Raw genomic sequence first — 20,726 nt, 5'->3', positions numbered from 1 at the left:
GTGTCAGGTTAAACTGAAGTGTTCGATAACACTTTGCCAAATGACGATTAGTCACCTTTCAACCTAACCTGGACCTCGAGCCACATTACATGTCATTAAGAAGTTTGCATCTGAGATTTCGTATTCACTTTCATTGGTTTCGCCGACACACAGCCAACCTAAAATAACATCCGGCCACTCTATAAATCAGTCTGTCACTGCAACCTACATTTAAAAAACTAATACAAGTACGAAAGAAATATTGTCAGTGTTGTTCACTTTCTGAAGCAAATCTGTGACGATTAGAACCCACAGAGCAATTAAAATGCGGGGATATTGATTGCTGTGTTTCATCGCTATCCCAAATAGTCACAGACATTTTCTGTGGTCCAATGGTTTAACGGACCTGTCAAGATACGATAATGCTTGAGCGTTCGTCCAACCCTGGTAAATAGTTGTCATCTTGGTAAAAGGGAGTGTCCACAGCATGTGGAGATGTGGAAGAAACGGCAACAATTGGTTACCAAAAATGATGAAATAAACACTCTGTTTCATGTTCACGGTAACTAGATTGCGGTGGACACAAATCATGGAACGGAAAGCACCACCAAAACATTACAGAACTGCCTTCGGCCTAAACTACACCCAGCAACCGGGTTAAACACCCAACTGGGCCGTTTCTGCACTCGACACCTTGCGTAATTTGAAGAGAGACAAAATCGTGATTCGGCGGAGTCCACTACACGCCTACAGTCAGTTAATGCCCAGTTTCTCTGTTGCTTGGCCCACTGAAGGCGCGCAGCATTAGGTGTCACTGCGAGGCTTTTGGGAGATGCCTTACTCAAAATGACGATTGCTCGGAATTCCGTTCGCAATGTTCCCTCCGAGGCTGATTGAGATGACCTGCATTCACTAAAAGCAGTAACTCCTGTCAGGTTATTATTGACTAGACGTGACTTTCCTGTCAACTGGGAAAAGCTGCATTTGCTATGCAAGCTCTGTTTATTTCTGAATAAGAGAGTCTCTGTTTCAGAATTTGTTGATGACGCCCAGAATGCTTGAATACACAGAGTGTCTAGTTCCGTTAGGATAGCCAGTGTAACGTTCCAAACTGCATTGCTATCTCGTGGCGAGTTGTGGCGTTACGATTTTTGAAGTTTCAAAACCAACTGTGTAGAAAGTCAAAACATTGATTCGACCCGAATACCGAGATGCAGGTTCCTGTTTGCTCCTCCGCGACGACACCTCAGCTACAAACTGAAGGCTGTGCGTGAGTTTTGGTCAGAAATGGATCACAGTCCTGGATCACCCATTGTCTTCGCCGGATTTGATCCCATGCGACTTCTGGTTGTTTACCAAATTGAAGTTGGCAATGAAATGACATCGCTATGATGCAATTAACAACATCCCAGAAAATTGTACCGCACTACTAAATGCGACTCCAAAGAAGGACTACAGTACTGTTTCAAAACACTTTTAAAGCGATTTCAGTTGTGTTTTCATTCAGTAGGAGACTATTTTGAGTAAATACAGTGATTTTGTGAACATAATCCATGACTTATTTTTCATAGCCACAGTCCTAACGTAATACATCGTGAATTTTGAACTTTGTAAAAGTAACAGTCGTTTTTAGATCTTTTTTTTAGCTCTCTTCTATGTAGCTATTGCACTATCCGTTAATTTATCTTCAGTTACCGCATCATATTGGTTGAGGTAGGCCTTAGCGAGCCTGGTATACATCGTTAAGCAATATTACATAATACTATTTTAACTGTAGGTTATTGGTTTGTGTTGTAGGCCGCATGCACCAGGATATTACGAACACACTCACCCAGCAGGAGTCTTTGCCTCCGACTTCAAAGCCAGCACAGATCTGCGAATCTAGTATTTTGGTCTTCTTGCCTTGAGATTTGTACCAATCACGGCACTGCTCGTTGTCCACTACTTGCACATTCACCTGAAATGGAAATTTTGTTATTCTCAAGACGATAAATGATGAAAGAGATGCACATGCTAACGATTTGTTACGCCCCGTTCGAGAAATAAACTACTTTTTTTGCTGTATGTAGACAAGATTTTACCAAGAACATTTACTCGTGAAAAAGTTGTTAAATGTCATAAAAATAGCACATTCTGGCAATGAGTTTCGAAAAGACTAGCTGTCGAAATGTACAACAGTTTTGAGGAAATGCTAAATCTTTAAAAGTATTGATTACAATGTGACTCCCTCAGTCCCAGAAATGAAAGTTGTGCGTAGTATTTTGAGTCTCTCTCATTCTAATCTTGTTTTTAAAATTCCAAACGAAGATTATATATGCTGTAACAATTTCAAAGTTTATATATTGCTTCTAAAGCGAAGCTTTAAGTACTGGGTGTTAAAAAAGTGTTCTGTACTTTGAGAGGTGGTAGTATGGACCAATAAAAGACAAAAATGTCCATAAAACCTGGGTCAACATCCATACTTTAAGAGCTTTGAGTACTTAGTCATATTCACTACCATGAAACATCTCGTCTAATGCAATCTCTTTGCTGTTACCAACGACCTGAAGGATGCAGTAAACAAATGAATGGACATTGTTCTCTTTCTGTGAAACAGCATGTCTTATAATGTGTCTGTTTACTATTATATGCAACCTGAACTTGTGAGCCTTCGCTGAAGGAGGTGGTCAGTAAAGTGTCCATAAGAAGACACTGTTCAGTACAGTGTCCACAAGAAGACACGCTTCTGTCCGATGTCTTAGGGAATCACGCCCTCCTGGAAAATTCCGAAAGTGACCACCTTCATCTCTTGGAACTTTTGGGCCTTGGCCAACAAGTTGCTGAAGGCTGATCGAAGATGAGCCGCTGAAATTGCTGCAGTATCGTCCAAAATGTTCTGCTGAAGTTCTTGAAGACTACGAGGGTTGTTGCGATACACGTTACTCTTGAGGGCTCCCCACACAGAGTAATCGCACACTGACAGATCAGGTGACCTGGACAGCGACCAGACTGACCTCTGCTAACGACTCTGTCAGGCGTGAAGATTGTGAAAATGTGCCCCAAGGTTCGGCCTTCTGTATGGGCAGTTGCTCCATCCTGTTGGGGTGTGGTTAAGTGCATATATTTACGTCCAATCGTATCCACTCCACCAGGGTACTTAAGTGCCACACCCTGTACATATTAATGGGGCTTGCATACACCAAAGATTACAAATGTCCCCACAACCAAAAATCCAAGAGATTAACATCGGGGGAACGAGCTGGCCGACGAGCGGGACGTACCGACGAATCCATTGCCCATTTCACATTTTACAAACTTATCAGAACACAAACCGGTTCCATTACGACTAATGTATGCGCTGCATTCACCGAGAACCGTGAATACGCCTTACGTATTAATGCAAACGGATGTTTACTGCTTTCTGTATCCACGGACAATAGCAGAGGAATGTGCCAGTGTCTGTCTGCTGCATTCTTTAAGTCGTTCGTCACAGTAACGAGCTTGCAGTAGCGAAAATGAACAAATGGTCATAGCTGTTACGGTATGCATTTTGGTTCCCATGTTTACTGGACATTTATGTCTTGTTTTGGTCTATGCTACCACATCTAAAAGTAGGGAATACGTTTTTAACACTCAATATACCAGCAAGTAATGATAATGGAATGTATTATTAGACAGGTTCACTGCAATACGAATAATTTTAGACCTAGGAATAGTAAAGGAACTCAGAGGTAAGTATGGTGAAAAATGCTCTAATCACTACCAAATAATATCATATAATGCTTTCTGTTTCGGCGAACAACGAGAACATGAGACAATTCAAGCATTCTACGTAAGGTATGCAAATAAATATTAACGGTTTAGGTGGGTGCCTGTCATCTTTCTAAATGCAACACTTCTCAATAACTGCTTACATGGTGTGCAGCCAGTGCTGCATGAATGTTGCGCCAAGGATGTCAGAAATGACCACAAGCAGCTACTTAATTTGTGTGGTGTGGTGGCATTAGATATAAAATCTGCTGAACTTTGTGATGCCAGTCTAGAAACTATTTGATTTAGGAAGTAGCTTCATGACTACAACTGTTGGAGGAATTTCAACATATTACCAAGTCCCGAACTAGAAGAAACGTAAGGCAGCAGTTAGGTGATTATTAGGGTCAAGAGCGTAGATTTAGACAACAGGAAAAGAAGAAAGTGAATAGAGGTGAAATAATATAAAAAACGTTTTCAACAACCATCTTGCTTTGAACTCGTGTTAAATGTGTGAACCAGTCTTGACATCACCAGCACTGAATAGGATAACACAAGAATTTGGATCATTTCAGAGCCCAATCGAGGTGGTCCCACGGATTTTCGACTGGCTTTAAATCTGCGGTGTTTGGTGGTCAGAAAAGTACCGTAAACATATCAACATATCCTGGCACTCTCCGAAGCACGCACGTACACTGCGAGCTGCGTGAAACGTTGTCTTGTCCTGCTGATGCCGGCTAGAGTGGCCGAGCGGTTCTAGGCGCTACAGTCTGGAACCACGCGGCCGCTACGGTCGCAGGTTCTAATCCTGCCTCGGGCATGGATATGATGTCCTTAGGTTAGTTAGGTTTAAGTAGTTCTAGGGGACTGATGACCTTAGAAGTTAAGTCCCATAGTGCTCAGAGCCATTTGAACCATTTTTTTGTCCTGCTGATAGATGCCGTCATTCTGAGGAAAAACAAACTGCATGGCGGATGGGCATTGTTCCAAGGATAGAGGCATACTTTTCTTGATCCATTGTGCCTTCAACAAAGACGAGATGACGCAGGGAATGTAACGAAAACATTGCCGAGACCATAACGCTCCCTCCTCAGGCCTGGATCCTTCCGAGGATTGTTACAGGGTGGCATTTCTATAGTCTGATAATGGCAGAAGATAAACACGCGAAGATAAGACCACGAGACATATTGCTGACATTCGCCTACTTCGCTAGAGCGACAAGTCAAATAATCTGATGGTGTGTGCACCGAAGGTCTTACATTACGCACACCACAATAAGTAAGTGTCGTAATACTGTAGATAAAAGGTATAGTGAGGGAAGTGCTGACCTTCTGCAGGACGTCTGCGCGCACGCCCTGGTTCTCCTGCATCCAGCCCCAGCCGGCGGCCGTGGCCTCGCGGCCCGAGAAGCTGGAGGACCCTGGCGACCCGGAGGGCGCCGGCAGGCAGGCGGGCCACGCAGAGTCGGGCCGCCAGCGCACCTCCGCGGCGAGCCGCAGCAGCGCCACGTCGTGCGCGAACTTGCGGCAGCGGTAGCCGGGGTGCACCAGCAGCCGCTCCACCGCCAGCGCCGGGCCGCCGCCGCCGCCGCCGCCGCCGCCGCCGCGGTGCGCCGCAGACAGGTCGTGCGCGCCCACGGAGACGCGCACCTGCGAGATGGGCAGCTCCACGCTGCCGCTGCACCAAGCGCGCACCTCGTTAGCACTCGCTGTCGTCGCCGCATGGCACACACAAGGGTATTTTGCTCTAAAAGCTGGCCCAGAGTCCACTTTTCAAGTGGCTCTGAGCACTATGGGACTTAACTTCTAAGGTCATCAGTCCCCTAGAACTTGTTGTTGTTGTGGTCTTCAGTCCTGAGACTGGTTTGATACAGCTCTCCGTGCTACTCTATCCTGTGCAAGCTTCTTCATCTCCCAGTACCTACTGCAACCTACAACCTTCTGAATCTGTTTAGTGTATTCATCTCTTGGTCTCCCTCTACGATTTTTACCCTCTGCGCTGCCCTCCAATACTAAATTGGTGATCCCTCGATGTCTCAGAACATGTCCTACCAACCGATCCCTTCTTCTAGTCAAGTTGTGCCACAAGCTCCTCTTCTCCCCAATTCTATTCAATACCTCCTCATTAGTTATGTGATCTACCCATCTAATCTTCAGCATTCTTCTGTAGCACCACATTTCGAAAGCCTCTATTCTCTTCTTGTCTAAACTATTTATCGTCCACGTTTCGCTTCCATACATGGCTACACCCTATACAAATGCTTTCAGAAACGACTTCCTGACATTTAAATCTATATTCGATGTTAACAAATTTCTCTTCTTCAGGAAGGCTTTCCTTGCCATTGCCAGTCTACATTTTATATCCACTCTACTTCGACCATCATCAGTTATTTTGCTCCCCAAATAGCAAAACTCCTTTACTAATTTAAGTGTCTCATTTCCTAATCTAATTCCCTCAACATCACCCGACTTAATTCGACTACATTCCATTATCCTCGTTTTGCTTTTGTTGATGTTCATCTTATACTCTCCTTTCAAGACACTGTCCATTCCGTTCAGCTGCTCTTCCAAGTCCTTTGCTGTCTCTGACAGAATTACAATGTCATCGGCGAACCTCAAAGTTTTTATTTCTACTCCGAATTTTTCTTTTGTTTCCTTTATTGCTTGCTCAATATATAGATTGAATATCATCGGGGAGAGGCTACAACCCTGTCTCCCTCCCTTCCCAACCACTGCTTCCCTTTCATACCCTTCAGCTCTTATAACTGCCATCTGGTTTCTGTACAAATTGTAAATATCCTTTCGCTCCCTGTATTTTACCCCTGCCAACTTCAAAATTTGAAAGAGAGTATTCCAAACGATGACATAAATGCATTAGAACTTATCTGCAAATAGGGGTGTGGGTTCACAGCTAATTCACTTTAAACAAAAATTTGGAAACAACCATAAATCTGACGCGAATATAATTGAGTCATATTTCGTGAATCTCCTACTTATCAGTCGCACGAATAAATATCTAATTGTTTGGAAAAATCCTACACCATCATCTCCTCACTATTGCAGACCAATAAGAATTAGATGTGTTCATGAAACAGCTGATGTTACTAATGAAGAAATTGGTTTTATCAACAGACAAATTGAAACATTACAAGAAATAAAAATTTGAAGGAAGGAGGATCATTTAACCATAAAAACACATTACTGAGGACTACGGTTGATGCAAGGGTGCGCAGTGCAACAACAGACACAGCGTCGACGATGGGATGCTACATTTGCGGGGCCACCTCAGAAGACTTCAGTGGCTTGCCAAAAACCCATGCCCGAGTTAGATTTTTCAAATGTTTTGTTGCACTTGACAAATCCGTTCAGAAGACGAAAAGAAGCTTATTCAAGAGAGGAAAAACTAACACAAGAAATGTTCAGAAATCCATTGCGATTAATTATTGTAGATGTTCCCCAGCAAGGCTAAAAATGATAGAAATACCAGCAGAAGACTTTTTTCAGACCCTGAAACATCAGCAGAAATAACAGGTGTGGATCTGCAACCTATCTATTGATTTTGTGTTATCCTAGAAGCTACTCCCATAGGACATAAGATAGACGTGGACAAATGTTCTGCTTATATGCTGAAATAGCAATACTATGTGTTGAATTATATCCATGACATTCTAAGTCTCCCACTGTACACAAGATTTTGGTGCACGTTCCTACTGTTAATGAACTTACCCATAGGCAGTTTATCAGAAGAAGTGTCAGACGCCTGCAACAAGCACATTCATCCGTATACGTTTGCTAGGAAATTCTCATGAGAGGAATGCATTCTGGGTATAATAAATAGACTCCTACTGATATCTGGTCCATTAATAACAGGAATGAGACCAGAGCCAAAGAAAACCAGGAAAATCTTCTGAAAAGAAACATTATATTTACTGAAAGTTCCTGGCAGATTAAAACTGTGTCCCGGACCGAGACTCGAACTCCTGAGTTCGAGTCTCGGTCCGGCTCACAGTTTTAATCTGCCAGGAAGTTTCATATCAGCGCACACTCCACTGCAGAGTGAAAATTTCATTCATTATATTTACTGTTCCCAAGCGAAGGATGGATAGGCAGGCTGAAAATTATAATGAAGGGGAGTCCCCAATAGAAATAAAGTAGTCAGACGAACAAGACCGGGAGGCACCACCTGATTAATACGTAATGTTGTAGCTAAGGAATAAAGAATCTAATAAAAATACTACAATTTTGTCTGATTTCATGTTATGAAGTATGTAAATACATTATTATCGTACAAATATGTTCTCAAGGATCTGATAGCACAGAAAATATCAAAGACTAATTTTGGCCAACTTTTTGCATGAACTAGCCCCATGTGCGACGTCCTTACATTTTAATATAAGCAACACAATGATCATTGTAGTTGTAGTAATAGTATTAGTAGTAGTAGTTGTTTTGTTGTTACAGTGTTCAGTCCGAAGGCGTTTCATACAGCTCTACATGCTACTGAAAACCTCCAAATCTCTGCATAACAACCTACATCCATTTGAACCTGCGAGCTGAACCAAGACATGCTCCACCTCTGCTACTTTTAATCCCGCTCCTTGCCCTCCACACACACTTTCCTCCATTACCAAATTAACTACTCCTTGATACCTCGGAATCGGTTCAGTCGGTCTACTATTTCGTTTAGATGAGTTGTTTCATAAGCCTCTTTTACCTCCGTAAGTTAGACGCACCGTGAAGCCAACCCCAAGCCGCAAGACCAACTCATCAGTAGAGCTTATTCTGGCTCCGTACACGCTTCTATGCTTTCTAAGGCATTATAGACATTCCAGCTCCACAGTACCTATCTGTCTAAGGTAAGACATATGAATGTGGTGTTTTATTTAGTTTGCTTAATTATACGGTAGTTAGAAATTTAAATAGGTTTATCCGGGTCTTACAACTGCTCCTCGGTCCCAACCAGTTTAAACATGGATTTCAGCTTAGATGTGCTATCTGTTTATATCTTGATGATGAACGATGGAACTTGGCTCTAAGCAATCACTTTACCGTGCCATGACTGCTTAAAAAACCTGTGAGTACTCAGCTCTCACTGATACATAGTGCCTTACGGCAGTACACGTCTATTTTTCAAGGCACTCCAATCCTGTAATGTTTCAATTTCTCGTACAGATCGCCTGAAGATGCATCTCTATTGATGCCAAACCTGTATAAACTTTTATTAAAAAGTATTTTAACAGCCACTGCGTAGGATTTTATTCACCATCTTTTACCTCCCAGTTGGATTCTGTTCCTTTCATGAGTTACTTTAACTACCCGTCTCATATTCTGCCACGCCACAGGGCTTCTATTTTCCTTTTGTCTGTACTGTTCACCATCCCCGTTGCCCTTCCACATAAAGTTGCATTTCAGACAAGTACTACCGGAAAAGGTTGTTAACACTTAAATTTATACTCTTTTTTTCAGCCAAGCTTCTGTTGTCACTCCCACATTCCCAGACAGTCTCTACTAAGGCCGTCATAATCTATTTTCCTGCCCATATAGCAAAGTTTATCAGCTACTTTTAGGGTTTCATTTCCTAATCGGATTCCTTCATCATCGTCTGAGTTAACACGACTACACTCAATTAACCTTCTTTTGAGATGTTCGTCTTCTAACATCTTTTCCAAGACAAAAATATTCGATGAGTTCGACGAAGGTTACAAAGCTGAAACTTGTGAACGTAGCACATGCTAATGTTTTAACTATAATTATTAGTGAACAAAGTAGCTACTTTTGATCAAAAATGATTAAAAGGTGTGCCACGCTTGGAAATGATCACCTTATGTTTGATGATGAGAGATGAGCTTCTAAAACCAATAGAGACAGTCAATAGGATACGAGGCTGAAATTTAACTATTTACTAAGATAAATATTTACGTGACTGTAACATAAATTTCACACATTAGTGCATTTCATAATGAAATTAAAGAAAAATCTAGTACCCATTCAATGCTGGTCACCTTACACATTCTCGCAAGTATATCTGAAGATGGGGAGAGCTGCAGAAACACAGTCATGAGGTAGTTGCATTTTTAGAATTAACTGCAACTTCTCTTGTCAAAACAACATCTCGAGGAATATCTCTTTGTGATGAAGTGGTATCGAACAGGAAAGATGAAAATATCTATGTTCCGTGATGAATTTGGACTGCTAGTAGAAGAAAATATTTGATTTTGCTTATCATTACGTACGTTGAAGCAAAATTATGTACCATTTTTAGATTCAAAGCACCGAATTTCAGCAATCTTTCAAAATTTTACTAATATCAGGGTGTCGCGTGCGACATTTCTTAGCAGTTGTACAAAAACTGAAAACTCTTTTATCCAATTTTCCCAGTTCTGTTGTATTTGACAACTTTGATACTATTTAGTCCTCTAAAAATCAAATGAAAATGACGAGTCCATTGAATCGCGAGGCAGAACCATCAGACGAAAATATAAAAAGGAATCAAGTAGCTGTCGACCAAATTCCGGAAGTGATCTGTAATGCGATTGAAAAGTTCGTTTCTAACAAAATGGGAGGATGTTTGGTAGATCTGATTTCAATAAGAAGTTACTTAACCCAAGCCTTTGGAACATCGTGAAAAAGAAGTACTTGACGCTCTAGAACGAGTTATTGAATTGATATATACGATTCGGCTGAGAGAGGTATGAATCTCATGAAAGACTACAATAAATAATTTAGAAAGAAACGGGGAACAGAAGAAGTATGTGCTTGAGGTTGTACATGAAGATCGCCATGAGTTTCCAGGGTATAAAAAAGTTTCAGCAAAGAATAAGAATTTTTAAAGAGAAATATGATTTTCTTCTCATCTTAGAAGCATTTGTCTCACAAATATTCTGTTTAGTAGATTTATAGAGCTTAATATAAAAAATTAATACTCCAGTATTAACGATTAAATGAAAAGTAAGAAAGTTACTAGTAGATAAAATACTTATTAGTAATATTTTTGGAATAAAAGTGAACATGGTTTTATGAGACTGTCAGTTTTTTTTAATGAACTTGCTGGAAAGCACCTTATTTCCTATTAAGCCAAAATAGTGCAAAACTCATTTTTATAAACTGGGGGTAGGGGTTATTTCCAAAATTTCAGGAGATAACTGAACGAAAACTACAAGACATACAGAAAATAGACACATATCAGTGGACAGAGCATCTCCCCAAAATTTTAACTCACGTTACAGGTGGCAAACGTGAATACATGTCTACTGTTCATTGAAGTCACTGACAAAAATTGCCCAGAAAAACTCAGGCCCAGGAAACTGCTCGTTGGATTGTCTAGCTGCAGGTGCTGACTAATCCTTGCGAAAATGTGGAGCAGATGTTTTGTTTACATGTTCTGACACGCCTGCTGCCCAGTGCAACTACGTCACGGCGCTTGTTACGAATCGATACTCGGAGAGATGGTCTGTTCACTCACATGTGCCATTTTTCTGTCTTTTAGTTTTGGCGCAGTCGTCTTCAGAACTTCTGGAAGAGCTTACAAATAAACTTGTAAATAAGCAGCAGCAGATTGAAACTGTGTGCCAGGCCGAGACTCGAACTCGGGACCTTTGCCTTTCGCGGGCAAGTGCTCTACCATCTGAGCTACCTAAGAACGACTTTCGCCCCGAGGGCAAGAGTCGTTCTTGGGTAGCTCAGGTGGTAGAGCACTTGCCCGCGAAAGGCAAAGGTCCCGAGTTCGAGTTACGGCCCGGCACACAGTTTCAATCTGCTACGAAGTTTCATACCAGCACACACTCCGCTACAGAGTGAAAATCTCATTCCGGAAGCAGCAGCAGAATGGCAGGTGTTACACAGAGCAGCGGGCGGCAGAGCACTACCGACCTGCACATGCAGTGCGCGGCGGTGACGACCCAGCGGCGCGTGAGCAGCGTGCCGCCGCAGAAGTGTCCGCCCTGGCGCGTGATGGACACCAGCCAGGGGAACTCCCCGGGAGCGGCCGACTCGCCGCCCACGATGCGCGCGCCGCGCCGACCCGGCGACCACTGCCGGCCGCACTGCACGTCCGACACTGCGCACACACCGGCCTCCCGTCAGCAAGTGTCTTACCTTCTAGAGTAGTTTCCGTTCATTTCTCACGTCATTTATTTGCATTTCTCCGCTCACACGGTGAGGGTTCAGAGTTCATTCTAAGCTATCGTGTCTTCTGAGTTGCGCGCTTTTTGCGAGCGCCACGCGGCTAGTAGGGTTTCGTTCTAGGGGGAAGTGGGAACGCTATTTGTTACCGCCCACTTCTCCAATACAACTTGTCGTAACTCTAGTTTTATCGGTCCGGACATGCTTAGGTTTTAATAACAATAATAAAATATATACAGGAGGAGGAGGAGCGTGTTCAATAAGTAATACAACACATTTTTCTGTCTCCGAATTTCGGCTGAAAAAATGCGGAATTTGTTGTGGGACATAGTGGATTATTCGTGCTTCAGCCCGTATAGTTTCATCAAGTTCCGTGCTGTAGCCGCGCTGTCAAGAAGGATCTGCAACGAATTGACGCATGGTCCAGGGAATGGCAATTGAAACTCAATGTAATAAAGCACCGGGACCATCCTAGGGGCGTGTGGTCGGCACACCGCTCTCCCGGTCGTTATGGTGGTTTTCTTTGACCGGAGCCGCTAAAATTCGGTCGAGAAGCTCCGCATTTGGCATCACGAGGCTGAGTGCACCCCTAAAAATGGCAGCAGCGCATGGCGGCTGGATGGTCACCCATCCAAGTGCCGGCCACGCCCGACAGCGCTTAACTTCGGTGATCTCACGGGAACCGGTGTATCCACTGCGGCAAGGCCGGTGCCTGGGTCGCAATGTAGACAAGTATAATGTGCTGCGAATACATAGAAAGAAAGATCCTTTATCATTTAGCTACAATATAGCAGGTCAGCAACTGGAAGCAGTTAATTCCATAAATTATCTGGGAGTAGGAATTAGGAGTGATCTAAAATGGAATGACCATGTAAAATTAATCGTCGGTAAAGCAGATGCCAGACTAGGATTCATTGGAAGAATCCTAAGGAAATGCAGTCCGAAAACAACGGAAGTAGGTTACAGTACACTTGTTCGCCCACTGCGTTAATACTGCTCACCGGTGTGGGATCCGTACCAGATAGGGTTGACATAAGAGAAAGAGAAGATCCAACGGAGAGCAGCGCCCTTCGTTACAGGATCATTCAGTAATCGCGAAAGCGTTACGGAGATGATAAACTCCAGTGGAAGACTGCAAGAGAGACGCTCAGTAGCTCGGTACGGGCTTTTGTTGAGGTTTCGAGAACATACCTTCATCGAGGAGTCAAAAAGTATATTGCTCCCTCTTACGTATATCTCGCGAAGAGACCATGAGGATAAAATCAGAGAGATTAGAGCCCACTCAGAGGCATACCGACAATCTTTCTTTCCACGAACAATACGAGACTGGAATAGAAGGGAGAACCCATAGGGGTACTCAAAGTACCCTCCGCCACTCCCAATTTGCGGAGTATGGATGTAGCAGAGAGCTGTCTTTCTGTTTCTTTTGGTGGAAAACCAAAGCATCGCAGATATTCATAGGCGCTTTCAGAATGTCTATGGAGCCGTGGGCGAGGTGCCTGTCATCACCGCAACAACGTCGCGCGAACCTGTCCGATCACCCGCGTGCTGGCCTGCCACACACAGCTGTGACTCCTCATTCGACGTGACTGACGGATCACAATCGAACACCTCGCTACTCAACTGGATGTCTCTGTAGGTAGAGCTGACACACTCGTCCACCAGTTGGGGTACTCAAGAGTGTGTTCCCTCTGGTTTCCTCACCGCCTAGCAGAAGACCATAGAGAGCATCTGTCTGGCCCAAAGAAGTCAAACAGTACAATGGTATTAAGTGGGCATACACGCCCTCCCAGTAAAATGGCGTAAGGCGTCGAATTGAACGAAGATTTTGTTGAAAAATATGGCTTTGTTGCCAAAAGAGTGGGGAATAATACGATATCTTGGAATCCTGTATAAAACCAACTTGCTGCCAGAAAAGAAGAGTGTTGCATTACTGACGGAACGCCCCCTCACCCTCTAAACGTTTTAATCTACCTATATGTTATAAAAATGTGTTTATATTTGTTCAGCACATCCTCCTCCTAAAAGACTGGATCGATCTCAACCATACTTGATCCACTTGATCACTTGCTATTTGGAAAGAAACACTGTAGGAGTAGAGCCATCTGCCTCTCAAAGAGGTGTGAGTGAAAAAGAACCGTAATGCACCGCGAGCAGATGCCCAAACTATAATCATCCAGTATTTCGGAATGAGAGCACTTAGCCACTTGTAACATACTTTACACGTAATTTCAGACCTTTACGAAACTTCTTTTCGCTGATACCACTCCTCTCTCTCTCTCTCTCCCCCCCCCCTCCCCCATTTCCCACACAATGATGAAAAGAAAAGAAGTTTACTGCTAACTATATTTCAAATAGAAATTCTCCCAATCCATCTGTGGCATGAAGCAGCAAATCAGTGTTTAATAGTAGTACTTGAAAACAGTCTTGGTTGCAATTTCAGTTTTTTATTTATCAACTACGCGTTTCACCTTATTTAGGCATCTTCAGGTTGATCTTAATTTGGTATTTCTTAGGGCCATCCTTTAGACAGTGTAGCTAAAGGGGAATCGTCGAGTACATCAAGCCAAAATACTTTCTAGGTTAACGAAGGCAATGTTGGCCTGATGTACTCGACGATGCCCTTTAGCTACACTGTCTAAAGGATGGTCCTAAAAAATACCAAATTAAGATCAGCCTGAAGATGCCTAAATAAGGTGAAACGCGTAGTTGATAAATAAAAAAACTATAATTGCAACAAAGACTGTTTTCAACTAATACTATATTTCAAATGTTCATGCAGTAGAACTGCTACACCAGGCACGATGTTTTAATTTGTGACTTTTTTAGTACCAACTCTATTTGCAACATATTTCACAGAAAGCATCCAAATATACCACTGAATGTATACAGTAACAATTACTGAAATGTATGGAATAAAATTGTCATAGCTTCTGAATGGTTTGCGCTAGGATGTTCAAACTGCACGGTTGGCAGCGGGGCATAATGAGAATTAGTATGCGCATGCATGGTTTGGTTTAGCGACGAAGCGCACTTTCATTTGGATGGGTTCGTCAATAAGGGGACTGAGAATCCACATTTCGCGATCGAGAAGTCTCTTCTCCTCAAAGGGTAATTGTGTGGTGTGCAATGTCCTTGATGGCACGGTGACTACCGAACGGTACGTAAAGGGTTTGGAAGACGATTTCATCCGATTAGTGACCATTATTTCGACAAGATGTGGTTCATGGAAGACGGAGCTCGACCCCATCGAAGTAGGAGAGTGTTTGATGTCCTGGAGGACCACTTTGGGTATCGCATTCTGGCTCTGGGGTACCCAGAGACCACTGTTATGGGTCTCGATTGGCCGCCATATTCTCCGAATCTGATCACGTGTGACTCCTTTTTATGGGTCTGTGTTAAAGGCAAGGTGTATAGCAAGAAACCTGAAACCATTGCTGAGCTGAAAACAGCCATTCAGCAGGTCATCGACAACATCGATGTTCCGACACTTCAGTGGGTCATGCAGACTTTCGCTATTCTTCTGCTCCACATCATCGCCAAGGATGGCAAGCATATTTAACATGTCATAACCTAAATCCAAATATCTGCAGTGACGTTTACATGTTGAATAAAGTGTGTGCACGCCTTAGTTTGTAACTAATTTACGTTTCTTTCATATAGTTCAATAATTTTCATACAGTTCAATAATTTTCATATAGTTCAATAATTTTCATATAGTTCAATAATTTTCATATAGTTCAATAGTCAGTTGTAGAATTTTGGAACACGTATTATGTTCGAGTATAATGACTTTTCTGGAGACTAGAAATCTGCTCTGTAGGAATCAGCATGAGTTTCGAAAAAGACGGTCGTGTGAAACCCAGCTCGCGCTATTCGTCCACGAGACTCAGAGGGCCATAGACACAGGTTCACAGGTAGATGCCGTGTTTCTTGACTTCCGCAAGGCGTTCGATACAGTTCCCCACAGTCGTTTAATGAACAAAGTAAGAGCATATGGACTATCAGACCAATTGTGTGACTGGATTGAAGAGTTTCTAGATAACAGAACGCAGCATGCCATTCTCAATGGAGAGAAGTCTTCCGAAGTAAGAGTGATTTCAGGTGCGCCGCAGGGGAGTGTCGTAGGGCCGTTGCTATTCACAATATACATAAATTACCTTGTGGATAACATCGGAAATTCACTGAGGCTTTTTGCGGATGATGCTGTGGTATATCGAGAGGTTGTAACAATGGAAAATTGTACTGAAATGCAGGAGGATCTGCAGCGAATTGACGAATGGTGCAGGGAATGGCAGCTGAATCTCAATGTAGACAAGTGTAATGTGCTGCGAATACATAGAAGGATAGATCCCTTCTCATTTAGATACAATGTAGCAGGTCAGCAACTGGAAGCAGTTAATTCCATAAATTATCTGGGAGTACGAATTAGGAGTGATTTAAAATGGAATGATCATATAAAGTTGATCGTCGGTAAAGCAGATGCCAGACTGAGATTCATTGGAAGAATCCTAAGGAAATGCAATCCGAAAACAAAGGAAGTAGGTTACAGTACGCTTGTTCGCCCACTGCTTGAATACTGCTCAGCAGTGTAGGATCCGTACCAGATAAGGTTGATAGAAGAGGTAGAGAAGATCCAACGGAGAGCAGCGCGCTTCGTTACAGGGTCATTTAGTAATCGCGAAAGCGTTACGGAGATGATAGATAAACTCCAGTGGAGGACTCTGCAGGAGAGCGCTCAGTAGCTCGGTACGGGCTTTTGTTAAAGTTTCGAGAACATACCTTCACCGAAGAGTCAAGCAGTATGTTGCTCCCTCCTACGTATATCTCGCGAAGAGACCATGAGGATAAAATCAGAGAGATTAGAGTCCACACAGAAGCATACCGACAATCCTTCCCTGCACGAACAATACGAGACTGGAATAGAAGGGAGAACCGATAGAGGTACTGAAGGTACCCTCCGCCACACACCGTCAAGTGGCTTTCGGAGTATGGATGTAGATGTAGATGTAGAATTGTCACCACGTACCTGCAAATTATATCACCGTAGGACACAGTTCGGGAGATACGACGCCATGAACATTGGGATGCGTGAAAAACAAGGTTTTCTTAAAACGATGGGCAAATTAGCCGTATTATACTCATACGCTGTTTGGTAATGAGAGCAGCTGGCGACTTCTAACAATTTTTAAATGCCATTTCAGACCTCAACTTTTTCTCGATTAACATTTTATTTCATTCGTACTGTAATCAGAAGTTTGAAGCTGCTCTGTACAGGGCAATACGATTCTTTAAAGAATGGGAGGTTTGCTGGTTACTTGCTGTCTGGAAAGAAGCACTGTAGGGTTAAGAACCACCTACATCCCAAAAGGGTGGGAACGAAAAAAGAGCAACACTGACATATAAATCAGGAACACCTGGAGCAATTTCAATCAAATTTGTTATGTGCATGAATTATTATTTCTATAAAAATACTGCGGGAATTAGATCCCTCACTACCACTAGGAGAGGGAGTGTGGATGATAAGGAGTGACGTAAAAATGTTCGAGAACGACCTCTTGGTATTTATTTCCTGTATTTAGTTGACTTGGAACACTTTCAAAAGTATCAAGGGCAATTTTCTCTTATTTATGCTGTTCAGTGTGTCAAGTATGTCGCGAGAGTGAACACCGCAGGGAGCCAATAATTTTGTCAATGTGTTTCCGGACCTAAGATCATGTCACACGACTGAATACAACAGATAAATTTAACATCGTCTCTGGAGCTGTATAGTGTTAAAAAGCAGAGAATCAGATTTTATTTCGGTGTGGTGATGGTGTAAGTGCAGATGTTTCTATTAGTGACTGAGGACAGTGTACTGAACAACATTTCATCACTATTTACTTTATTGGCAGACTAAAATAATAGCTATTAGGAGCAGTACGTTTTCAGATTGATTAGTACGTCCGAGTACATGTGGCAAGAGCAAGTGATTAATGCTTATTTTCCCTGAGCAGCGAGTCAGGTGTTGATTGTGGATACGTGGATGGTAAACGGTTAGTCTATACTGCCAGGGGTAATCCATTAAGTGGTACAGTTACGACTGTGTAGAAACATCAGGTTGTAAATTATACTCTATGACGTGTTTGTGGGGAGACTGTTACATGGAGACTAAACACAACTAACACACTGAGGTGTTTACATATTGAGGTAGCAATGGCATCTCTGCTGACAGAGCACAATGCTTGTGCACACACAAGCGTTTCGGAGCACATGGTGCATCGCACGTTATTGAATATGGAGCTCCGCAGCAGACCATCCCTACGTGTTGATCCAAAGACATCGCCAATTACGATTGCAGTGCGCACGAGACCATCGGGATTCCACAATCGATCAATGGAAACGTGTCGGCTCTTCGGGTAAATCATACTACACACTACACTAGATCCATTGTCGTATCCACAACCACATTCATCGAGGTTAATGGCGGCTCGAAACGTGAAACGCGTCACGGGCAAAGGCCGAAGGGAGTTGTATTATGCAATGGGAGATATTCTCCTGCGCTTGCATGGGACCTGTGGTAGTAATCGAAGACACGCTGACAGATGCGAACCACCTGCATCCCTTCATTCTCGATGTCATCTTTCATTAGTGCAATTGTCCGTGTCGCGGAGCCAGAACCGTGCTACAGTGGTTTGAGGAGAATTATAGTGAACTCACGTTTATGTCTCGGCGACCAAATTCGCCTGACGTAAATCCTATGGAACCCATCTGGGTCGCTATCGGGCGCCATCACCGGCCTATTTTTTACGCGAATTTCATGACCTGTGCGTAGACATTTAATGGCACATAAATCCACAAAAGCTGATCCGCAGAATCAGTGACGTATTTCGTTCAAAATCAGGCAAGCAAGCCATTAAGCAGTGGTCATAATGATTTGGCTCATCAGTGTATGTGACACATACATACGTGGGCGCAGCTGCCGTAAAAAGCTAGTAGTATAATAATAATAATAATAATAATAATAATAATTTGTTTACATCTGTGCACACTACGTCTCTTTAGCATATCTTCCAAGAAACTGTAATGCAGAGCAGTAACACATCTGAAAAGGATTCGTCCCAAAATTTTAAAAGCGCATGTCTCATGCAATAAACTGTCACAAGTTTGGAAAAGTTGTAATATACATGAATTGTGCACTCACCACAATGTGAGCGTGTAAATGGGAGGGTTGCTGTTTCTTTCCGTCGTGTCCAAATACGTTCGGGGAATTCAATCTTATTATTTTCTTATTGGAATGTCTTTCCCTTTCGGTCTCGTTACAATCAGTTCCCTATGGATCGCTGAGTCTACCTGTGTACTCACGAACAATGTCGAATTTGTGGATGAGCTTCTTTTCCTGGCCGGAATGTTCCCTACAGGTGGCTAAGCAACGAGCCAATCCACGTAAGCAAGCAAATGAAAATATCTGTTATTAAATATAGATTTTCGTTTGTAGAATTCCTTGCCATTTACAATACTCCTTGTTTTCATGTTATGTTATTGTCCGAAAGTTAGTTAAAAATTTGTAAATTGATGCATGGAACAATATAAACACATGTATTAAAATATTTCTCTTTATTGGGGGGGGGGGGGGGATAGCATAGCCGCCAAGAATTCTCCCTCCCCCCATTCCTCATTTTACGCGCGCGTGGCCCGGTAGGCATTTCACCACTTGACCATGGCTATATTGGAGTGATACAACTCGTGCGGACGCTTAATCGCATATCTACATACATAACGGATGCCAGTAGTTGAGCAATCGTCACTGCTTTATATTAATTGTATCCGTTATATGGAACGACTCTCTTACAGGGACACTTGGGGGTACCTCTGAATATATTAGCTGTTATGATCTAATGTGAATAATTGTGTTTTTACCAGTACCAGGACCAAAACTCGACGATGCATTTCTAGCATTTCATAAGCTGTCACTTTAACCATTATGACTCCCAAGAACACTTTCTGCGCTGATCCAAATTCATATTCCCTCTCGAAGGTTGACTCCTAATTTCCAAATTCTTATGCACATGGCTTCTCCGACCACGGAAGTAAAGCCACTGAAAGGAATGATAGCGTAGTGTCAGTACTAGGGAGACGCTATATTGTTTGGGATATTGCTAACAAGTCCTCCGCCAACATTTCTCGCAGTAGTACTAATCTTGTGACGGGACAAACTCGGCGTGGAAAAGTGCGGAAACTAAGAGACAATCATCGAGTTACAATGAGAACATTAGTGTCGTATTTCCTTGTCTTAATCCCTCAGTGTCACATGATTTAATTCGACTACATTCACTTAACCTTTTTTTACTGTTGTTGGTGTTCATGTTATAACCTCTTTTCGAGACGCTGTCCATTCCGTTCAACTCATCTTCAAAATCCTTTGCCGTTACTGACAGACCTAAAAAGTCATCCGAAAATCGCACAAGTTCTTTTTTCTTCTCCCTGAACTTGCGTGTGTCTAATTCACCTGCCGGTGAGTGCAATGCCACTGTCATTTCTATTTTGAGTCCTGATAGTCAGTTGTGAAATGTATTATACTGGAAACGACTGGTTCCATGTCTTAGCAATAGAAGGTAGATATGTAACTATTGCAACGAAGTATCGTATCAACCACTAAGTACATCGAATTCTTCAAATTTCATTGGCAGCAGAACTACTGTTTTCATATTGTCTGCTAACATAGATTAGACGAAATATGATCGTGACTCAAGAAGTACATGAGCAGTCTAACTTAAAAGAAGCGCGAAATAATGTAACACTGTGGGTTGAAGGTACAGTATCACCCTTTTTATAGCCCCTAATTTGAAATCCAGCGATACATGCCTCGTCTGATCGTTGGAGCAGTTACTGTGTGCTACCGATTTATGTAACGATGTC

General features: G+C 42.7%; 1 protein-coding gene across 1 annotated transcript in view; it reads right to left on the bottom strand.

Annotated features, from left to right (window-relative positions):
* Positions 1–20,726, bottom strand: part of LOC126455659 (transmembrane protease serine 9) — a 44,410-nt gene that overhangs the window by 6,674 nt on the left and 17,010 nt on the right. Inside the window, exons 2-4 of the mRNA XM_050091427.1 lie at positions 11,577–11,763; positions 5,037–5,385; positions 1,811–1,936 (exon numbers count right to left, since the gene is read on the bottom strand). Coding sequence (XP_049947384.1) covers positions 1,811–1,936; positions 5,037–5,385; positions 11,577–11,763 — 662 coding nt within the window. The remainder of the gene's footprint in view (positions 1–1,810; positions 1,937–5,036; positions 5,386–11,576; positions 11,764–20,726) is intronic.

Source organism: Schistocerca serialis, chromosome 2 (genome assembly GCF_023864345.2).
Source record: "Schistocerca serialis cubense isolate TAMUIC-IGC-003099 chromosome 2, iqSchSeri2.2, whole genome shotgun sequence".
In the NCBI taxonomy this organism is placed as follows: Eukaryota; Metazoa; Arthropoda; class Insecta; order Orthoptera; family Acrididae; genus Schistocerca; species Schistocerca serialis.
This window is presented reverse-complemented; position numbering and strand designations above follow the sequence as displayed.